Source organism: Corvus kubaryi, unplaced genomic scaffold (genome assembly GCF_017639235.1).
Source record: "Corvus kubaryi isolate FWS band 111438036 unplaced genomic scaffold, C.kubaryi_AGA036_p1.0 124, whole genome shotgun sequence".
In the NCBI taxonomy this organism is placed as follows: Eukaryota; Metazoa; Chordata; class Aves; order Passeriformes; family Corvidae; genus Corvus; species Corvus kubaryi.
In genome coordinates this window covers 3,436,873-3,461,111 of record NW_024580659.1, presented here as the reverse complement: position 1 = coordinate 3,461,111, position 24,239 = coordinate 3,436,873, and the positions used below count along the sequence as shown (strand labels likewise).

Genomic DNA, 24,239 nt, shown 5'->3' with positions numbered 1-24,239 from the left:
AGAATATAGCATTATTATTTTTTCTCCATCCATGGAGGTGTTCAAGAACAGGTTGGATGGGGCTTTAAGCAACCCCATCTCCTGCAAGGGGCATTGGGACTAGACCATCTTTAAGGTCCCTTCCAACCTAAGCCAAGACTGTGATTCTATCTTTTTATTGCTAAGTAATGGAATGTGGAATTTAAACTAACATTTCTGAAGACAGAATATTGGAAATCAAAAACGCCTTCAACGGTACCATTCCCACCAGTTGGACAGCTCCCCTTATTTGTGAACACGCAAAATACCACCCTTTCTTTTGCCATGTGCAATTCCTGCTGAATGGGATGTTGCCTGCCTTGGTTTCATTCACAGATCACCGTTTCAAGGAATCCCTGAACTTCCCAAGCAAATATTGAGGGGTGCTTTTGCCACTAATATAACAAATAGAAGCTTAACATTAGCATTTCCAGATACACATGAAACACTGTATGGATGCTTACTGTATCTTCTGAGACATCTAACATTAACTCCCCCAAATTTCCTGTCCTACTGCTGTTTACCTAAATGTCACTGCTTTTGCTGTATCACTATGGGAACAGTGGCTGTTCCTTCTGTTCCTATATTACCACTACCAATCACTTTTTCTTCGCCAAAATTTGCTGCCAAAACACTCTACGTACTCCAATTTAAAATATAGCCTCTAACAACAAAATGCACCAGAAAGCATTCACCAGAACGTCAGCCAAACCATTTCCAGATAAAGACAAAGTAACTGTTTTAAGAGAACTCCCTAGATATCATTCCACTGTCTATACAAATCCTAGTCACCATATCTGGATGCTTCACAGCTTCAAACTTAGTTTTCCTTTCTACAGCCTTTTAAAGCAGAAAGTTATTTTATAGGCAGGAAACTAAAATTCTAAAAAGATAAATATCCTGTCCAAGAATACCAAGAAGTTTGGGGTAAACTAAAACATTCAATGTTCATCCCTGAAGTCCTTGGCTAAAATGTTACCTATGCTCTCTTACCTTTTTCCCTATGGCACCAAACTATTTGACTTTGTTAGCCCACATAGTTCAGTGCTCCTTTTAAAGAAAACATCCAGTTCTGTAAGCATAAAAATTAATAAAGCCTCATCCCTTCAGCCTGCCATTGCTTGAGTTTTGGGATGACAAGTGGCCTGTATGTGGGGGAAAGAGGGAACACAAAGCTCCTCTCCTCCTGTTCTCAAAAAATCATGTAAAAATAACTTGGAAATGTTTATTTCTGCTTTATTTGGCTGAAATCAGATGCTCTCAGAAGCTGAAGCTAAATCAGCAGCCCATGCATTTTTCATCCACACTGGTACACGCTCTCAGCCATGCAGTGCTTAGGGAAAACAGAGACGTGGGAAGCAGTCAATAGACTTTTACTACAGGAGACAAAGTCCTTTACAAAAGTCACAAGTCTAACCCATGCTGACAGGCCAGGTCTGTGCATGCTCAGTCTACCTGGGCTCAATCTGCATTAACTCTGGGTGTCGAGATTGCAAAGCCTCCAGCAAGTTTCCAAGTTCAGGATAAGGTCTTCTTATGGCATTAGGAAGGCAGATGGCACACGTGCCTGGCTTAAGGTGGGCTTGCACCAACAACCCCGTGACCACACAAACACAGAACTGTAGCACTGGCCAGCAAAATGACATGGCCTTGGCCAAAAATACGTTTTAGTGACTTTCACTTAAATGAGATGGTTTCATTATATTTAAGAAAAAGTGTAAAACATTTTAAGTACCATTCAATTTGGTACCAGAATGGAGAAAAGCTTTCGGGTCTACACCACGCCTCAAGAATTAGAGCAGCTGAGGCACCTCAACAGGAGGCAGAGCCAGTCCCAGACTTTGTACCTGGAACTATTCATCTCTAACTTTCAAAGCACAAACTAGAAAGCATCATTTAATACCATGAGACTTGGAGGTACAGTTCAGTTGAACATTGTTCCTTTTTATCACTGAATTTTTAATTTAGTTTTTCTGAAGTTAGTCATCTTAAGAGATCCTGAGACCTTATTTTAATAAACATACAAGAGGTACATAATTTGGTATGTTGCTTTCTTTCAGATTTTTCCTCTGCTATAGGAAGAAATAAATTATGGAATAACAAGTTACTTGAACTCAGAACTACTAAAACTTCTTGTGATGAGGATATCATGTCATGATGAATAACTGGTTTGTGTCACACATCATTGGTATGTGTTTTAAAGGATTCTGGATGAATACATGAAAAAAATAAGTAATGGCATCATAATAAATCCAACAGAGTGAAAACTGCACTAACAAAATGTCTGATAATCATAATACAGCTTTGGGGTATTTGCTACTCAGCTCCTTGGAAGGACTGCATTTGTCTGATTAGCTGAGCCGCAGAAGATGCCGTCTTGCTGGAGGCTGCTGCACTCTGCAGCCACCGTCAGCAACCCAGAAAAGTATAATTATCAAACTACTGAACCTCGTTAACAAACACTTCTCAGGCTCATATTCTTACATTGTAAAGAGATTTCCTTTGTGCTGAACAAATGTAAGCAGCTCTGTAGGCTCCTTTGTGCCACTGAATCTCCCACAACATTTTACTGAAAGGCTGCCTGGTAGTTCAGCACGACATACATAAGCTGTCAGGTGGGATTAAATTCAACATATCACCTGGTTTGTATCACATGAGAAGAGGACAACTCAAAAAAGCTGGGCAAATGAATCTTTGGGCTGAGCTAGTTCCCTTCAACCAATATTTGATGTATTATTAGAAAATTTGCAACAAAAATAAATCTGAAGACTAAATTCTGAGCTTCTGCAGGTTCTCCGTCTACTGTGATCCCTTCACCTTTACCACCCAACACAGACCATGATTACATGATTTACCACACTAACAAATAACAAGATTCAGATCCTTAATAACAGCATCACCCAAAGATAGAATTCTACAAGATTGCAAACTGGTCACGGCTCTCTACCCCCTTGAATAATGATCGCTGTGAAAAAGAATCAGCAACAGAATTAGACACTGCCCAAACTTCTAGCCATGCATCTAAATCAAAAATGTACTGGTCTAAACCAAAAAGGTACTGGAATAATACCTTTTAATATTAAAGAAGGGGAAGGGGGGGGGAGGAATCTTGATTCATAACTAAAAAAATCCATGAAAACCAATCTGCCGATCATTTCAAAGTTTAATCAATCCCCACAAACATTGAAAAGTCAAATTATTTATCATGGTCAGCTGTGCTGACTTCACTGAAAATCATTGAATTATGAGCATACATCTCAAATATTTATATAAAGCTTGTTTCAACTGCTGAAGTCAAGCACCTACATTTCTGAGAAATACCAACACTGTTTAAATCAAGGCATTCTTCAAAAAAAAAAAAATGGAACTCTAAAACCCCTTTTCTTCATAAAAATAACCATGAAAAAAATCACAAACAATTATAAGCAGCTACTTGGTTTTACCAAGTGAATTTTATACAAGCAGATATGACACTCATGGTCTCAATCTCTTCTGAAGCAGGCAGTGGGGGCAAAAATACAATGATATTCAATTTGCAATTCATTAAATGAAAATGTTATCACAAATGATTGCACAATGACCAAAAAAAGGACATCACTTCCATCCTAATTAATATTCTTCCACTATCTCTATGTATTCATTTAACCTTTCTTCATGGCCCTATTCTTCCAGATGGCCCTGCAAAAGGAAGGTTTTGGTGCATGACAGAAGGGTAAACAAATCTGAGTTCTTGCAAAATGAATGGTAAACCAAATCACACATCCAATTAACCATGACTGAAAACAGTTTGTCATTAAAGCTCACCAGATTAGAAACTGCATTTCAGTTGATTTAACAGCTACATGCATCTTTTGAAGTACTCAGGGACCAGCTTTCTAAAAGCACACAGAACTACTCCAGTTCTGCTCAAATTAAGCAAGCCAGCCTTGGCCAGCACTTTCAAAAGCCATGAATCCCAACTCTGTGGTATTTCAACACACAGCACTCACACACAAACCATGTTAAAAACAAATACAGTTCTCAAAGCCTAACATACATCTGATGTGAACATCGTTTTAAAAGAAACACCCATACCCTGCATAACCTAGAGTTTTCAAACAGGTTTTATAGAGAAAATCCAAGTAATACTTATGGCAATCTGTGTTTGGTGTGACATTGATACACGGCAACATAAAGCTTCTCAATTCTATGTGTTCATTTTTTGAGTAAAACCTTTAGAAATTATTTTCAGGGTTTTCTGTAGCATGGCAGCTATTGTCAAGGAATAAAACCATAACTAGTATTTTGTTAGATTTCCATACTCAGTATTGGAGTAAACAAGTAATTCACATGCTTTGCATAAAGTCAGTAAACTAGTTTTATCATCAGGATTTTTCATGGGTTTTTTCAGAGTATTTCAAAGTCAACTTTTACTCTGTTCCGAGAGTTTGCATAAAAAGTAAAAACTTCTCCCACTCATCTTAAATGCTCAATTTGTATTTCAATTACAGCTACTTGAATACCAAATCTAAATATTTTCCCCACTGACCACTCAACTGATACAGTAACTAATATGATTTTTCTGTGTTTTTAAATGAACAGATTTACTTTTATTACAACCAGCCTATATCTAAACATTTCACAGGCATCTCTTCATCAGGGAGGGAGTAAGGGAAAAGTGGGAAATCACTGCTCTTCACAGCATAAAGAAACCCAAAAAAAGAAAGGCCTTCTCTACCAGTGCAGCACACTTCTGTTTGGAGACTGACTTTAGGCTATAATAGAAAAAGAACTCTTTCTGGTGTATGCTCTCTCTCCCCAGGCAGTTTGCCAGTAGTGCACTACCAGCAAATCTCTTTAAGGAGAGACAAGCCCTTAGTAGGAATTCCCCACAGGAACAAGCTTGCAACTTTGAACATGGAAAAAGCATTTCCTTTCAAATGGGAATTATTAAGTACATCTTTTTGTAAGGCCTTCTGGTCTGGACAACAGAGAAGCTCTCTTGCATTTAAAAAAAAAAAAAAAGTTCTGTAGTGTCATTAACTGAAATCTGTAACACCAAACTGCAGATCCTCACACACCCTTGTACTCCAAACAGACATTTTAGGATCCAGATACTTCAGCACAGGTTAAGTTGTACTGGGACACACAGAATAAACTAAAGAGGAACAAAGACTTGACTTCTACAAACCCAAATGACCTTTCTACCAGTTGGAAATTGCCAGTCATCCTGGTCATATCTTTGCTTTGGGAATGACCCTCTTCCTAAATCAGAGTGTGAAATAAAATTTCTGTTTCATTCACAGCTAGAGATGGACTTGACACATGCAATCACATTCACCAGAAAAATTCAAGAGCTGTTTCATATCACTGGGGTAGTGCAGCACAGACAGGCCCAGGATACTGCAGATAAAGTGGGACTAAAACACAAACATCTCCAAATTTTCATCTATTTTGCAGAGGTGTGCATTACAACACAAAGGGGAAAAAAATATTTCTAAATTCAAAATCTGCACTGAAAAATCAAAGAAATCCATAATAATTAGCTAATGCATATTACTGAAGTTTTGGGCTGAAAATAGTACTAAACAAAAAATTGAAACTGAAATAGGAAGATAAGGCTGAGTACTACATTACAATATTTCTTAATAATTCCCTTGCAGAAATGTCATCTATCAAGAAATTCTTGCAAATGTGCAAAGGTTATGGACTGATGCATTCTGTCTCACCTAATAACCATCAAATAGCTTTATTATTAATTTTCAGAAAGATAAGGCATGTTGTTCTTGTAGTTAAATAGTTATTTCATGAGTTTTTGAATGAGAAAATACAGGTCAGGGTATCAATGTACATGAAAAATAGCAAAAAAAAATTACCAAAAACTACCCCTCAGACCACTTGCGTATATACAAAAAAACTGAGCCAAGTCTCCTCATTTTAGGCCTGTGTGGGGATGGTTTTTTTTCCAAAGTTGAACTACTGACTTTCTCAAGGCCTCTCCTGACTATTCATACACACACATGCAAATACATATCACTGACTTGAGCCAATGCACAATGTAAAACTCCTGTGGTGTATCAGTTACAATTAGATCCTATATTTTTAAATCTTTTTCAGATTAAACTTAATGATATTTTCTCTTACAACAAATGAGTTTGGTATCTTTAGTATGGGTAGCTTGGCTAAGTACACACAAGTCATTATAAGGTCTCCACCATGTTTTCCCAAGCAAAGTGAAGTATGTTCAATAGAGTCCAAATTATCTTGCATCTTTCCTGAAAAGTTTACTTGGGTGACTTTTATGCCAGCTAGCAGAGACATTAAGAGAGAGCATTAGCTAAGAATCCAAAGATAGAAAAATATCAGAAACACAGTATCAGAAAGTTATTTAGATTGGAAGACTTTCTAAGTGAGTGGAAAGAGAGCCAGGCTTCAAAGACCCTTGAGCTGAAAAAGTAAACAAAGCAAAGACAGTAGATAAACATAGAAATCCTTCTAAGATACAACATTGAACAATTAGCAATTAAACAAAAATCTTTAGAATTATTTACTAAATGTGGTTAAAATTTATAGAATTCTGCAACTGTATTTTCAGATAATCTATATATAGAGGATAACTGGGCGCAAGGTAAAAACCAACAACCTTTTTTCAATGGATGGATTAATTAGTCATGTGGCCTTAGAACTGAATGAGTCATCGAGTTGCTAATGAGATAAGGGCAGGAAGCCTGACACCTCGAAGTCAAGAGTTCAACCAGTTCTCCTCAGAGTACTCTCCTGCTGTGCCCTAGATTGAAGGCACAACATTGGCTTTCCTCCTGCTGAAGGCACTCAAAGAGCCACGTAAAGCTACTTACAGAGGAAATCTTAGCCTGAAAATAGGACACAAACATTACCTTTCTGTAGCAGTGTCCCCCACTACAGCTCTCCCAGTCCCAACCACCTGGGATAAAGAGGAGGCATCCAGGACCATCAGCACCTGACCTGCTCTGCAAGCACAGGCTGGAGAGAATCTCTAGCACAGAGCCTCCCTCAGAGGGTTCCCCACTGACAGTGGTACTCAAGGCTGAAGAATCCTGTTACCAGGGGCACAGAGACGTTAATTAACATTAGGAGCCCTTTGTGCACTAGACACAAGCTCTTTACTCATGGGAATTTGCCAATTTGCTGTAATTTATACAGCTGTGTCTCCCACCCCCTGACTCTGCTGTCAGTCTCAAGTAGAACAGTGTTACCTGCTGCAAACCGTGGGGGTCTAGTCACAAGAGATGCATTGCAACCAAAGACTCAACTCAAACTTCAGGGGTGTTGTTTTCATCAACTCTGGATGGATGGATGCCTTCTTATTGCTCATATTTATTTATTAAAAAGAAGGAAAGGAAAAGAATAACCAAGAATGTCTTAATCTCAGCCAAAATCCAGACTTGTATTGTGCTGGTCTGCCTGCACATGATAAAGAAAGAAGCCCAGTGCAACTCAGGGCAATGGGAAAGGCAGCGGGAGGGAAAGCACAGAACAGAACATGGGACAGCAGGATGACACCAGGAAGACAAATTGAGGTGGGAGAACGAGATAGAGAAAAGCAGGCTGCACAAGAGGACAGACAGAAGAGAAAACGCAGAGGGAAGCCAGAGGGTAGAGGCAAAAGATAACAAGAAAGAAATGAGTGGGAAGTTAAAGACAAACGACATGAAAGGAAATAACATACCACAGATGAGGGAAAAAAAGTAAAAGACAGAAACAGAAGATAGATATATACCGGAAGCCCTTTCTGCTAGAAACTGCTTCTTATCAAGCTCAGACAAGAAACACTTCCAAAAAGGAGAGCCCAATCAAGCATGGAAAGTTTAGATCACCTGAAACTTCTGAAGGCAGATGAAAGAAACTACCTTAAAATATTAAGCACTGAGCTAATCAGGATTTCATCCCAAAGTACCTTGCCTCTCCTCTAACAGAAAACTTCTCAGTTCAATAGTAGTTTCACCCATCTACTTGGAGAAGAACAGGGCCCACTTGTATCAGTACATTCAATGATTAGGGACTAATTATTAATGAAGTAGAATTCAGGTTTAAGTTCAGTAACTGTTTTTAAAGTTCATCACTCTGTACTGCAGTCTGTGCAATACCCACAGCCATGAGAGAACTACTCCAGTCAAAATACAGAAAAGAAGATCCCTTTTTCCTGCCTCTTCTGGCACACCTCAAAGACACATCAAGGTGTTTTCGACAAAGGATTAGACAAAATTCCCCATTGAACACAGGACTGTAACACTTGGCAAGTGGTCAAGCACGGTCCAGTCTGAATTTGATTCTGCACTTCTGCTTTGTTTTGTATCACTCACTGCTAACACCTCTTTCCTGACAGAGGATAAGTATGACCATGGATTCACTGAGCAAGGAGGTAACTGTAAAGCACCCTTGATCCCAGAGACCAGCAAAAAGCCAAAACACAAACCAGAGCTTGTGCATTCAGAAGACAAAAAAAAAAAAAAAACTACGAATGAAAGGGGCTCCTATCCTATGACATCACTGCTTATTATTACCATCTGCATAATTCAGTCACTAATCTAATGAAAACACATTTTCTTGCTTCCCCCTAAAGTATCATAAATATCACATAGCATGCTGCTGGCTCTATCACAAAAACATCAGTAATCACAACTTGCAAATCAAAGACAAGTGACCAACGCAGAAACACACAGTTGAACCATCCTTACACTCCACTTGCACTGTCAGTTTTGTATAAATAGTCTACAATTCCAAAAGGAAGGTTGTGGAACCCTCTCTCAGACCTTTCTCTTAAGATATTTAGGATTAAAGATAGACTCATTTCCAAGAATAATGATACCCAAGATACGGCCTATTTTTAAAAAATAAATAGTATGCATGCATTTGGTTTGCTATTTCTCTTAAGACATGTATGCCTGTTTCTTAAAATGTTTGTTATATTTTTGGTTATTTTGTTATAAAATTTATTTTGCCATTACTACTGCAACATATAACTGACTTTGTGTTGGCTAGGCACCACATGTGGAAACATTAAAGAGGAAGGAAGAACAGGGCTCCCTCACAACCAGAGGCTGGGTGGTTGACACACAGTCAGTGTTTCACTGCTTCAGTCATGGGCCAAGACAGACTCAGAAACTCTCTCAGGTTTCTCTTACAAACTCCATCATACAGATCCTGCCTTCTAACATCCCACCACAGAGAGGAGTGAATACCTGCTCTGCACACACGTCCTTGCATTGATGTTGCCACAGCAAACTTTCCAAGTCATAAAGGATGAACAGGTGGACTGCTCAAATTCTCACATGTACCTCCTCAGGAGCCCAACCAAAATAGAAAAGTTTACATTTCTAGTTCCCATGTACCAGTGTTCCACAGGATTTTGCTCTCATATCATCACTTCCTCGTTCTGAGGCTGATTCCAAATTATGTCTATTTTGTATTCACAGAAAAACCCCACATGTATAAATACTTCATTTTTCTGTTTACAAATAAAAAATTTAAAAAAAGAGCCAGTTCAGCTAGCTGATGGAAAGCAATTCCTCTATTCAATTCAATGAAGCAATATTGAGAGAACCAAGGCAGATATTACATCCATATGCAAACTAAAATTTATGAAGCTGAGCTTGAATTAAAGCCAGAGTGGGATAGTCTCCTAGCAAGATCAGAGTGTAGGGCTCAGGTCAGGCATCAATGTCTACATGCAGGGAGCTAAAATCCTGCCAAACCTATAAGGTTCAATGATGACTTCAGATTTGGTCTATTGACAAACCAGACAAAAGATCTGAACCTTATTAAGAGAATAATCCCCTCTCCCACTGTAAGACACAGCCCTTTCTCAAATGCTTATTGACACATACACCTCAAGCAGCAGGAAACACAGGATCCAGCAGGTTCCCCAGCAAGCCTGAAGATTTCTAACTCAGCTCTTCTACTGCACTCCCTCACAGTACACTTGAATCCACACTAACAGAGGAAAATAGTCATTGAAATACCAGAGGAGAGCCACAAACCCAGACAACTGGTTGGTGTATTTCATGATGGAGAACCTCAGTCATGAGAAAAGCCAACGCTGCTCGTTCCAGAACTATTTCTTTTATTAGATTGAATACACAGGATGTGTCTGTCTGCTCCCTCACTGCACTTAAATCTGTCCCAGCAGCTGAAAGTACATTGTCAGTATAAATTCTGTTCTTTGAGCAAACTTAGTGGAATGACTCAACTTCAGGATAAACAGGATGAAAATTTAATGAGAATATGAGGTTATTTAAATGGTCAAGTAAACCTTATATACATATAATTGGGGGGGTTCAAGAACCCTTCTACTTGAAATGAGTAAGGATTAATAATCTCTTACTAAAAGGAAAAAAACCCACATAAATTATTATTCCTTAGACTAACCTGGCCACATTAGATAAAAAACAAATCATCAGGGATGAAAATGACCATTGTCTTTCTAAATACTAGCACACTGTAGAATTGAAACTGGGTCAGAAACACCAGACAATAACCTAACAAAACTAATGCTAGAAACATTTTTCAAAATGATTAGCCTCTGACACAAGTAACTACTTTACCCTTTTCATGTAATGCTTTCTGAAATTAGTTATTAGCAGATCTCAGGGTGGATTGACAGCTATGGAGATTTGTGCCCTGAATTTCTCAGGGAAAAAAAAAAAGGAAGTCTGTTGGTTGGCTGGATACACAGCTGCATAACTCGCTCTTTACATTGACCTGAATTACTCTTTCATCAGCAATTTTTATTGTCCATATTTGCTTAATCTCAATTTAAAAAAATAAAAAAATTGTGTCATCTGCACAAAGTAATTACTTTTAGGAAAATGAGCATATACACATCACAAATTATGCAAACACGTTCATAAAATAGAAGACCTCATATCAACCCTAATTTTCCAGGTAAATGAATCCAAAATTACCTACTTATTGGTATCCAATTCTTTATTTCATGAACTTCCTCTCCCATCCCAAGAGTCATGTGCAGATTTTGAGTGCACAAGGCCACTCAACTCCACTATTTCAAGATAGAGTTTAATATCAACAACAAAATCATTGCAATGTAATTCAATATTACTCTTGAGTGATAGCCTTTGTAAGTTTTAGAGAATTAAAAAAAACGTTAGGCTCCATTTTATCTTTTCAAGCACAACCCTAGTATAGTATTTTCAGTCAAAGAAATACATTTCTACACACCACTTACTGCAGTACCATCCCTTTTTTGAAAGGCCATTTATACCAGTAGTGACCACTTTGAAAATTCATATTGATGTTCCTATCACTTTAAAATGTATTAATGCAAAATTTCCCGCCATCCTCTCATTAAAAATTAAAATATCCAGCAAAATAAACAGCCAAATAACACCATTAAAAACTGCAAACAGAGTAGACAAGTACACTTGGAAAGGCAGTAAACCTTCAAGGCTGAAACAAGTGTCAGAAACAGTAACAGCTAGTAAATAAGTGTGATCAATATAAGCAATAGAAACACAAATTAAAGTTTTTTGCCACACGAATATATGGACACACGCAGCATAATATTAATGCACATTTCTCTCCAAAGAATTTTACTGATAAAAACCCTCATCTTGAACACATGACAAAGTAACACTTACTACTGGAAAAAAAAAAAATGCACAAAGCAATTCCATATGCATTTTGTAGTATCACTGTATATCAATTTCTTTTACTGAAATTACCTGTATCTAGTGCAGGCTCAAATACTAGCAGTTAATCATGTTAAAAGCATAGCAAACAAATATAAAATAAAAATTCCAGAGTACTTACCAAATTATGATTAGTTGAATTAGAATCATCTTCTGGGAATGGGATGTAAACAGCTAAGGCCACACAATTGGCAAAAATAGACAGTAGTATAAATATGTCAAATGGTCTGGAAAATCTTGTTAAGGAACTCATGTCTTATGAGTATCTACAAACTTTTAAGTCTAGTTCTCCTTTCAGCATCAACAATGGTAAAACAAGTCTTACTTTAAGACAATCTTTTGACTGATAACTCTGACAAACACTCCATCACCTCTAGTTATAGCACTATATATACCATATTATTTTCCATCACAATGATCCTTCAACGTCCTCTTCCTTTTGAGAAGACTGAAAACTATTACTCATGCTGTCACAGAGCACTTTATATTAAATTCCAAAGATGAATATAATTATCCACTCTAAAATCAACATGTGGGTCATCATAATGGGCAAGGAATAATCATGGAGCTGTTCCGTCCTCATGTACTTCTGTAGGTCTCATTAAAATATATTTGTCCAAAGGAGGAAAATCATCTGAAATATAGTTCATAGTAGGATATGAGAAAGATTCCCAGAATACCACAACTATTCTCTTGTAGGAGAGCTAGAAAGCTGTACAATTGTCATAGGAAAATTGTGAGCCCCTCCATGTCTCTGACAGTTGCATTTCTGAATCCTGGCTTTGACCAGGACACATGAAAGTTCAGGTGAGTTGAGTAGAAAACAGACTATCATGGCTGGCTTGGCAGCCACACAAAGAGAGGCTACAGACTTTCACACTGACAACAGCATGGACTGCAGCTCTGCCTTCTATACTAGAGCTGGATGATGGCAGTGGAAACCTGGAGATACCTTCTGTCTTCCAGAAGAAAATTTCTTACTTCTCTTAAAATTCATGCATATGAAGCTCATCATCGATTTTCCTTTCTCCCAAGGTATTTTACTATTCTTAATGGCTAGAAACATGAAAGTACCGAGGTCAACCTATCTGTGGAAATTTGGAACATAAGTACTTTGGACTTCAGCTATGATTTTTGGCATCCTTTCCTGTATTTGATGCACAACGTCTGGATATGTTTCCATAAGAGTCCCATAAAAGACTGGGGTAAGAGCACTAAATATATTCAAAAGCATTTTTTTGCCAGCTTAAAAAGTTCCTTGGGGAAAAGAAGAGGGGGAAAAAAAAGAGGAGAAAAAAGAAAAAAAAAAGAAATCCTGCAAAGCCCAGATGTCCTATAAGATGCGTAAATTTTGTTTGTTAGCCTCTTAAAAGTTTGTCACCTTGAGGGCCACCTTTATGCCTACAAAGCAGATCAACATCAACAGCTGTTATATTGTGTACAAAATAAAGTTACAACAGCATTTTCCAGGCTGGAGTGAGCAATTGATATCATCACAAGACTGACAACCTTGTTTTATGATGTGGTGCTACTGGGACAAATTCTCGCTGAGTTATTCCACTCTAGATCCACAGTAATTTCATTTACCTGACCTTAGCCAAGGAGAGGCCAATTTACTGAAATTAGTTGGACTTCTACCAGTTTAAATGAAAGAAGAAGCCATTTCACTATCTTTAATGTGCAATTGAATTTTGTACAAAGAACTGAGAAACACCAACCCTACAAATGAGTAACAGCTCTTATTGCCAGGTTGGCTGTTCTGTTTATAGTAACAAATTGAGTTTTACTTCAGTAATCTACTGTCTTGAACAGCTGTTTCCCATTACAGGGATGTTGCCATGGCTAATAGGCTAACATTTTTCTCCTTATACCTCAGCAAAACTATTTTCTGTTTCAAACCTTTTCTTGGTAATTAAATAATATACCAAACCAACATGCTATCAGTTCTGCCAGAGAAATACAGGTATTTCCACATCACAACCAGTGAACTAAAGGATGGAAGCCATCCTTCCCATCACACAGGTCATCAAGAACACAAGCCAGCATCTCTGATCTCCCATCTAGATGTACATGCTTCCAAATATATCTGGTGGTAGACATAAGTTCACAAACTTAGAAGATTAATATATTTCAGACACTTGTGTGTACTTAGAACATTTCCTTGGCTTAAGTAAAAATCTTCCCCACTTTTAGTACCAGGAAAAAACCAATCTTTTTAAAAAGATTTCTACATCTGACTCATTTGCCCTAATGGCAATACACCAAATTGCAATGTGGAAGATGCAGGTTTGACATCTTTGGTCATCTCCCTAACACTGGATGGCTGAATGCATTCCTATCCATTCTTCCTTATTTGGAAAGGCAAAAAATGCAATGCAGAGATTTGCTGGAATATAATGCAAGCTTGAAAATGTTCCCCCAACTTCTCCCAGAAAAAAGGAACAGCTATGAGCTCTTCTCTGACTTTGAGCTACTGACTTCAGTAAATGATATTCTGTGTCAATATGACACAAAAGACCACCTTTCACAGCAACTGAACCCAAATTGACTAGCACTGACATTAATGACAGTTACCCACACGTACAAGTGAAGTAACACGTAAGTTGTGACGCTCTAAGAGATCCTGTAAAACAGTCCCCTTGATACAATTACAAAATGCAAGAAAATAATTTAAAAAGCAAACTGCAACAAAGGATACTTCCATTCTACTAGACTAATGCAGGCTCTTCGTATTGGATTGTTGAGGGATAAACAGAAAAGGGCACGGGGTGGCCGACTATTGGACGTATTACCCTGTTTTTTGCTCTTGGCATATTGCTGGCGTTTTCTTTGGGACAGAGATCCTACAGGCTGGGCTGTGGTGGTACTCATGTTTTGGGCAGCCTTTGCTTGTCTAGCAGCATCGATTGCAGCTTGCCAAGATAGAACAGTTTGCTTGGATGGTGCTGAACTGTTTGACTGAATAGCTGGTCCGTCACCAGGGAGAGGAATCCTGGTGCTACTTGCATAGTTCACCTCTGTGGGACAAAAGAAAAAAAGTACTTGGTTATAATATTTTTATGCTAAAATGGGTCCTAATCCAAAATGATTGTTTTAAGACCTCAGGGCAATGTGATGCTTCCATTACATATCCAGATATATATGCATACACTTGTGCTGTGGTACATGCAATTGAACAGTAGCAAAAAAATGCTCAGGAATCAGTTTTATAGCTTCAAGATTGATATAAGTGTTGAGACACAAATACTTCTCATTTTGATTCTTCCACTTGCAATGTCTTTTCCCAACTGGTTGGAAGCCTTCCTGTCCTTGTGTTTACGCAGTAAAACATACCTACCCCTTAAGATCAAGTTTGCTGTAGCACCTTAGCATTTACTACTCTCTCAATTGATTTTGCCGAAAGAGTAGTTGTTTAAAATTCTTACGCATTGTTCAATTAAGAATAAGCAGCAAGGTAGAGGGGGAAGTCCTGTAAGCAAGTTAAATCTTGCCCTGCTTTGCATTCTCAAAGAAAAATGCGTGGATGCCTCCCACAAGCAAAGATCCAATATTGTCTGTGATAAACACTTTCATGAAGCTCTGCTGTCTTTCGCACTAGGAATCACAATCATGAACCCATTGTGAAAGGATAATCTTTGGTTCTGTAAAAGGATGGTGTTCGGTTTTGCTTCTTCAAGAGAATTTAAAAAATAAACTGCACCTTCCAAATAACAATCGAGTCCTCTTTATGCAGATGACAGCAAAGAGGCAAAACACCACCTCCTCGCAAGGATCCTTCCTCGCGAGCTCTTTGACTAGCGCAACAGTCTACTCCTACATGCACCTGTAGGAAGGAGAGGCTCCTGAGTGCGATTCAAAACTTGATGCCTGGGTGGGGAAAAAAAAATGGAGGAACGGCACAATATACGTGCTGGGAATTCGGGCTGGCAAGAGAGATGACTGTGAAACGGATCTACCCAGGCAGGGGAGGAAAAATCGCTCCCCGCGAAGCAGCGGAGTGGCAGGCTCCAGACGGGGGGCACAGACCACGGGAGCGCCGGGAACGCGCGTGGACGCGGACGAGGCCGGCCCGGCCCCCGCTCCGGGGGCGCGGGAGCCCTAAGATGGCTCCCCGGGATGGCGGCGGGGAGTGGGGGGGTCACGGCGGGGCCCCCACGGAGCTGCCGCGGGGAGCGGCACCGGCGCGGCGAGCGCTGGCCAGCGGCGGCGCATCAACAGCTGGGTGAGACGGGGGGCAGAGCCGCCGCGGGGGCAAAGGTGGCACATCTACCTCCAACATTCTCCCAAAGCATCCCTGCTTCCCCTCCCGCCCCCTATTCCTCCCCCCCCCCCCTCCGATATAAAAGCAATGGCACAGCCATCTCCCCCGCCTTCCGCCTGCCCTTCGGGATGCCATGAAGCGTGGCTCGGCGCAAATAAACCACCCACCTACCCATCTATCTATATATCCATCGTCCTTTTAAATGGATGCTTGAAAGAGAAACAAAGCCCGGGTGACTGCGTTCCTCGGGGGCAACACAAACTTGCTGCTGATTGAGGAGGGAGGAATCATTTATAAACAACAGCGGGGGCTGTGGCAGCGCCGGAGCCCGTCGGCGGAGCGGATTAGCGCCGCGGAGCCCCGCGTCTCGCCCCCGTGCGCCCCGCCGGGCAGGGGCCGAGCGCATCGCACCCGCCGCCCTGCCCTCGGCCCCCGCCGCCCTCCCGCCCGGCGCGGGGCAGCCCCCGGGAGCCGCAGCACCGGGCAGGTTCGTCCCCAGTTACACACGGATGAGGCAAACGCAGCCCCAGCCGTGTCCTCCCGCAGCTGGTATTAATGGCCCCAGGACAAGAGACAGACGCGCATAAATCCACTCGCACGTTGGTCACACGCCGAGGGCACCACCTTGTCCCGCCTTCGTCTCATCCCCTGCCCTTCCCGGTCCCTCCTCGAACATAGCCGCTCGTTCCGACCCCATCCCAAACCGACCCCATCCATCCTCAACCCCTTCCCTAATCCCCCCCAATCCCCGACTCCCAAATCCGTCATAAATCCTCCCCCGCCTCCTCCCTCCTCTCAGCCCCAAGCATGCCGCTGCCCTTGGTGGGCGCCCCGGCTCTTACCTTCAGGGTGCTGCTCGGGCTGCTGCTGCTGGTGCATTTTTCTCACTTTCTCCAGCGTGTGAGAGGAAAATGAAAAAACAAAAAAGGGCAGAGACGCCCCCCAACCCCACCCCGAGCCAGGTGCGCGCTGCCCCTGCGCTACCCGCTACCCGACCCCCATGGTAGTGACTAGAGACGTGCGAGGGGCTGCTGCTGCTGCTCCTCCTCCTCCTCCTGCCGCTGCTGCTTCGCCGCTGCCAAATCCCTCAGAGTTTGGGCCAACATGACACTCACATCCGGGTGACACGGGATCTCTCCATCCCTAGCAACCCGGCTGCTGCTGCTGCCGCCGCCGCCGGCTCCTCGGTCCCCCTCCTGCCGCTGCTGCCTTGCTCCCCGGTCCCCCCTCCTCCTGCCGCCGCCTGCTCCGCCTCGGTCCCCCTCCTCCCGCCGCCGCCCGCTCGCAGTCCCCCTCCTCCCGCCGCCGCGGGCTTTAACTCCCTCGCTGCTGCCACCGCCGCCACCTGCTGCTGCTGCGGCCGGGCGGGGGCGCGGGGCTGCTCCGATCGCCCGGAGCTCCGGCACCGCAAATAGACCCGCGCCCGCCGCCGCCTTAACCCCGTCACCGCCGCCCCGCGCCCGCCTCACCCGGTCCCGCCCGAGCCCCCGTCCTTCCCCAGCCCCCTGCCCAGGGCAGGGACAGCGGCAACGCCCGGGGCACCGACCGCAGCGGCTTTAGCATCTCCCTCTCCCCGCGTTCCGGGCACAGTGTCCCCGCTCCCGGTAGCTCAAGGCTCTCCGGTCACTCCGTCCCTGCCCGCACCCTCTGCCCTCACCGCCAGGAAAACCCCCGAGTTATCCCAACCCCGAGCTCTCCGCTGGCCTGTTGAAATGCTGTCATTCTGACTTCAAGCTAACACTGGGATCTTCAAAGTTTATCCGAATAAATAAATTGACTTTGAAAAAAATTCACTTTGGCATTACCTTCCACTGCAGAACCCTCAAACATTCATTTAGCCTTTGTCTCACTGGTGGTGAAGCTACCCCTGAAATACCGTGTACTGATACACGTGGCTGGAGGGACCGTGAGCTGTTACCACAAAGGAGAAAACTCGGGACAGCCACCTTTCCTTACGGCAAGGCAGTGTTTCAATCACTACAAAAAGTGATTAATGAAGTCCAATAAGAATTATAGGCATCAATTCTAATTCGAAACAGAACTGATTCTTCAAAATTACAGTTTGTTTTCCCTGCAATTAACATTTTTCCGCATTTTTAAGGAGTATTTAATTATTTCCTTTGAACAAGCCACAGTCAAACCCAGTGGGTTTGAACCCGTATCTTTGACCAAAAGTGGTATTTTGCCAAGAAAACGTTTCCATGAAACTATTTCTACTACACCTTTCCTCTGCCACTTCCCCATTTATGTCCCTATCCACTCTTTCATCCATTCTTCATCCACAACTATCTCCATCTAATTAATAATAAATAACACCTACAGACATTAATTAGGAGGAGAGCAATAAAACCTTAATACTGCTGATATTCTCCAAGGATCCAGTGAAGAATGCCCAGCCTCCAGCTTTGTAAGAAGCTCACTGTTAGGTAGAACCTATCCTTTTTGGCTTTACCTTTGTTAATTAAAAAAAAAAAAAACAAACCAACCTAGCAGCAAGGCTGATTTAGAGAGTAGCCTTCCACAGATACTTCTTGACCTCAGGTTCAGCGCATGCTCTTTTCTGATTTTCTGACCTGAGTGGCTCAGCTGTTGCAGGTTTGGTTGATTTGGGAAGGCACCACACCCTCTGCACAGGTGTCATTACAGCACAGGTGTTTCCAGTTTAAACAGTCTTAGCGTACTTAAGTACTTGCCTTATATGTCCAGAAATTAACTAGGACTTCTGTTCTCCACAGTCAGATATTTAGGTGTCAAAAATGTTTGGTAGATTTTCAAAAGTATCTAAATCAAGATTAGTTGCTTAACAACCATTGCAGGCAATGAAGAAGGCACCTCATGTGCTTAGCAGGAGTTAAAGCCTAACCTAAGTACCTGAGAAGTATCTTGGCAAAGCTGGACTCCAGCATTCAAATAATTATTTTTAAATGAGACTTATGAATTTAAGCACTGAGGCACTACTGAGAAATTCATATCTAATAAGGCCTGGATCTAACACAAACAAAAACATCCCCCAAAAAACAGCTGCTTCCCTTGCAAATGTTTTCATAAATTTCCTGATTTTGGCTTCAGCAATGTCTATTTTCTAACCCCCAGTCCTTATAATGACCACAGCAATATGTACTGGAAGCTACCAAATACTTCTCAAAACCAATAAAACCATGAAACAGAGAGAAAAAAATTCACAGTTGGTTCAAACTTGTAAGCATACGGTTGTGCATATTTCAAAAGCTAACTGTTCCTTTATTGCTAGATCAAATTACCTACTTTATTTTCAAAATCAAAATTAGAGTTTAAAAGAAAATGCAAGTCCATTTAGAAAGCTTTGAGAAAGTTTTAAGGAACACTGATAGTCTTCAGTTACCAAAGTGCTAATGATTGAAGCCATCAATTCCTCTCTGAACAGCTGTTTTCCCTTCTTCTAGAAACTGCTGTCCAGTGGTTTCCCTAAGATTGCTTCACTTTTCTGTCACTTTTTTTCATATTGGTTACTCATTCCTGAATGAAATGACCAGCATTCTGTGGGTGTTTTAGAATATGTCCCAGCTACTGTAACAAGTGATGACATTTTGAATGGAAACAACCATTGTTCAGAGAAGAAAGAAATACGGATGTTCCCATCTGTCGTACCTCCATGCCACACCATATTCATTGTACTTCATTTATAAGTTACAGAATGGTAGAGCAGGGAGTAGATACATTCAATATTATAATACATTTATTGCAGATTTCCAACTAAATTACCATCATTCCCCTCTTGATAACATTTACTGCTTCTCAGGGATTTATTCTCTGTAAGGGAAAGAGGCAGATGAAGAAACTGCCTCTTGTGGACATCATAGAAACAGAGCCCGTTAAGAATTTCGGAGTGCTGTGCAGAAGGATAAACCTGCTTAACCAAAACCTCAGCCACTAAGAACTCGTGGAGTGGAGCACAGCAACACTGTGCAGCAGATCATTGCAGGACACAAAAACAAATCCAGTTGCAATGCATGTGGGAGGAACTTACGTAACAAATACGTAATTTTATGAAAAAGGGGAAGCTCCAGAAGTAGCCTCATCTTTAACAAGGCAGGGACTCTCACTCATGCGAGTTAATCCATTATTAATTCTAATAGTCCAGATGAACTTATTACTATGCTAATATATACTAAACTATTACTATCCTTATTCATGGGAGGAATATTTTAAGGAAACATGGCTATGTTGCAAACAAGGACTTGAAGGATTAATTCTTGTCCATGCTATGCATTTCCTTTTCATTTTGTATATATTTTCAGGTGCATTCTCTCTTTTTGCCTAAAGACTTATATTTTCATTCTTCTCATCTAAAGTATGATTGAGCTACAGAGTTTGAAGAACTAATTCAAATTTTTATCTAAAGAAGACCATGATGAAATTTAAATCTGTCCATATATTGTTTATGTCAGATCAGTGAATATCACATTTCTGATGTCACTATGAGTAAGGGTGACTCTTTAAAGAACTGAAAATAGCACATTGTTATTGCGGATATAGTTTATACAGACAAATATAAAAAGTGCATACTTCTGAAAACCCATTAACTTGGATCTCAAAAGTAGATAAAAATGTGCATAAATGGATTTTAAAATACATTAATCCACTGAGGATAAAAATTGTGAGAGGGAGGCTTAATTGTCCATGTTACTGACCTTATCCACAGTTGAGATTTAATAGGTAAAAGAACTTTCAAGAAGATGTAACACTGAATTTTCAGATGTCCTCTGCAAGAATAGTCTTTTACGGTTTTGCATCATTGGTTTCTAATTTGCATGAGCAAAGTATCCTGATACTAAGCATAATTTTGATTTTCTTCTCTCCTATTTAGCACTTGAAAAAAAAATTCCAGATACAAGAAACCTACCACACTGAGGTCTTGCCATGTAATCATTTGCATATAAGCTCACCAAAAATACAAATTTTTGAAAGCTGAATGTAAATGTAGTAACACTACCTCAGTCTAGCTGGAGATTTAGCTCTACATTTTGTGGAAAAAATATCATTGTGAAAACCTGTACAAAGACAGGGAGAGTGAGAGGGAGAGAGGGAGAAGGAGAGAAAGAAGGAGGGAAGGCAGCAGGGTGCACAGACAACGCTCTTTTCATTTGATTGGTTGATCTGAAGCTTCAAGTGTTTCTCAGATTGCTGTGGATTAAAGAAATGGGTGATGCTCTCCAGTACTGCTTACCAACTCAACAAAAGTCCAATTTAGTTTTACCATACTCTCTGCAGAACTTTATAGAATGGTACTCAGATAGCAAGGAACAACTGCAAACATGATTTTGAATTAAATATTTTCTTTTATATGTCTGCAACTATATTTTTCATTCTCTATATGCAAGTATAAACAGTGTAATCTGCTCTGAACACAATAAAAATCTGTCGAATTTAAAAACCAGTTGGACTTTTTCAAAACGGATTACTAAGAATGTAATGAAATGTGTTTTCCTGACTAATTAGATTTTTTGGCTTTGTGTGGCTTCAATTAGGATGCTATTACTCAGCAACACAGTTTATATTTTTCCAGCAGTTCCCTCTTCTAGCTGCAGTTCTTCACTATTTTCAGTGTTTACCATATCTTTTCACTAACTTGCTTTGACTGAAAATACAGCTAATCAAAAGTTGCTGGATATTCTGTTGTTCTTTATTTCAAAGCTTCATTTGCCAGTAGTCAAAAATCAAGAAATCATCTTCTCCTTGTTCCCCTCTGATCTACAGTCATGGATTGTCTTCACATTTTTCTCCAGGGATCCCCTGTTATTAATAAATACTTTCCACTCCATGTGTTATCCACCTTCCAGAGCTCTCGCATGCCTGCGCCAGTCCTGCTCCTCTGGGGCCCAAGTGATTTGGCTTTGGTGGGCACCAGACTGGGTTTCCAGCCAGAAATTATTTCCAGCTCTATTACTGTGCTAGCAAGGTGAATTGAAGCAGTGACAGCAGGACTACATCACCTTAAATTTAGAGTATCCATATTTAGGATAGAAAATATTTAAACTGTTGACTGCAGGAACACATTTCAAACTGTCATTTAAGTAGATTCAAAATTTTCTCTCAAGAGTTTCATCTCTATTTTTAGTGCTTGGTAGAATGATGATTTCACAGATGGGCAACATAGCCAGCTACCAAAAAAATTCCACTACACATAATTGTGCTTGAAAATGTCACAGCAAAATGGATGCATGACTCACAGTATCAGCACATGTGCCTCATGCAAACAAATAACTTTTATAAATACAAGCCACACTCCAGATTTTTTTCAGAATGTTCTGCTGGTGGCTTGTGATGGAGTTTCAAAACCCCGCACCGGAGGCTGGAAGACTACAAAAAACTGCACAGACTTTAGACAAGCAAACACATTCGTGTGGGGGCTCTCCCCCGGCGCCTGCAGGAGACAACAGCCAGGCAGCTGCAGCCCTCGGCGGGGCCGTGGGAGGCTCCGGCAGCGGGGGCGGCCGGTCCGACAGCCCCAAGTGGGAATTCCAGCCCCGGCAGCTTCTCCCACCGCTCCCCGTGGGAGCTGCCCCGGGCGCTGCCCAAGCGCTGCTGCCGAGTGGAGCCCAGCCCAAAGGAAAACACGCTTTAGGGCAGAGTGCTGCTCTTCCTACAGAAGCCCTCTGATTTCTCCTATGAAAGCCCAAATGATCCCTTTCAAATGTAAACTTGCTTTGCGCTTTTAAACCAATTCTATCTGCTGTGCTATCTGGAAGTCTTTTTGCCAGAACAAGTAAAATTTATTAGCTCTGTATGAAATATTAACAAACTGACAGAGATATTAGGGAATATGTAAAAATTCGTGTGTTTTAACATTTAGCAGAACACAGTGAAATCAAATTCTCAGGTTACTAATCAAATTGTTCAGTTACTAAACATGGCACATTACTTGGGCTTCAAAAAATGTTTCTCTCTTGGCAGATAGAGAAAACTTGAATTTAGCTCAATTCTCTGCAGAACCTTTCCCAAACAGATTTTAAACACTACTTTGAGGGACATTCCTTATCATAAGAAGAGTACAGCTGCACGGTTGAGCACACTGAGGTCAAGAAATGTCCTACTTCATTCTGGGGCTGTATCATGACACAGTTTCACATGATCCACTCTGCCTTTTGCAGGAATACGCACTACGCCGTGTGCGAGACAGCCGGCACTTACAGCCAGAAATGGAAGGCAAATATTCATATTTATCTTTTCAAACCATTAATTAACTTATGTATTCAGCAATGGAATACGGCACAAAATGTATTCCAAACTTGCTTTGTTGAAGGCAATTTTCTACTGCAGCAAAAGCACACGGGATTTGCCCATACCTGTTTCACAATGAGCAGGTCTAGAAATAGGCACAAACTAGTTTTAAAGTAGGAATTAACAACAACTGTAAGAAGAAAGCTTTCTCCCTGTGCAAAGTGGTACCTACTGGGGAAAACTCAGTCACGTCTCTTTGTCGGCATTGGCACCCCACACTGAAATAGGAACCACAGATAATGAGATCACAGGCCTATAGAATGAGAGGAGAGACACAATAACTGCATTAGAGAATAGGAGAAACAAATATACAATGCTACTGAAGAGGAACACAAGTCCAGATTTTAGATCTGGAGCAAGTGTTTAAGATCATTTTTCTTTAAAATCTGGCATTCTTACAAATAGATCCAATGCACTGCATTACTCACAGGAGTAAAAGACTGCAGTTCAATAATTTAGGAAGTGTGGTATAATCTCAATACTAAATGATTTGACAGTAATTTTTCAAGTGCCTCACCAGGTAGAACAGAGACTGTAATGTAAAAGTCCCATCTTTGGCTTTAACATTAACATCTTGAATAAATGATCAGTCTTTGTTTTTATGAGTATCTAAATACATGTATGAGTTACATATTACTCAAAAATTCCTTTCCCTGTCTCTCCAAATGCTGTAGGATGTCCAGATTTCTATCCTACCAAGTTTTCCTCCTGGCTTTATGGTGACATTCAACAAAACACAGGACCATGTTAGGTCAAACCTCTGACAACGATGCTTTCACTGGAGTTCAAAAAGCTTGAAAGGACAAAAGCATAAATAAGGAAGCAAAGTAAATATGCTTTCCTATCATAAGACTTTATTGTGTAGCTCTTGACAACACAAAGACCATCTTAATAGACTAGGGAAACAAATCCCTATAGAAAAGCACTGAGGGATCACGTTAGTAGTAGACAAGGCAACAGAGGAGCTTTCAATCAGTAATAGAGTAGATGCAAATAACAAAATTCCTTTAGCACACTACAGACTCTCTCTTTAT

General features: G+C 40.8%; 1 protein-coding gene across 18 annotated transcripts in view; it reads right to left on the bottom strand.

Annotated features, from left to right (window-relative positions):
• Positions 1–17,184, bottom strand: part of CACNA1D (calcium voltage-gated channel subunit alpha1 D) — a 171,663-nt gene extending 154,479 nt beyond the window's left edge. For 17 of the 18 annotated variants that reach the window (XM_042020342.1, XM_042020447.1, XM_042020467.1 and 14 more), the window contains exons 1-3: positions 16,788–17,158; positions 14,383–14,701; positions 11,806–11,911 (exon numbers count right to left, since the gene is read on the bottom strand). In XM_042020342.1, coding sequence (XP_041876276.1) covers positions 11,806–11,911; positions 14,383–14,701; positions 16,788–16,824 — 462 coding nt within the window. In that variant the 5' untranslated portion in view covers positions 16,825–17,158. Of the gene's footprint in view, positions 1–11,805; positions 11,912–14,382; positions 14,702–16,787 lie in introns of all 18 variants that reach the window. The other variant, XM_042020350.1, reaches the window with a different exon arrangement.
• Positions 17,185–24,239: the final 7,055 nt, after the last annotated feature.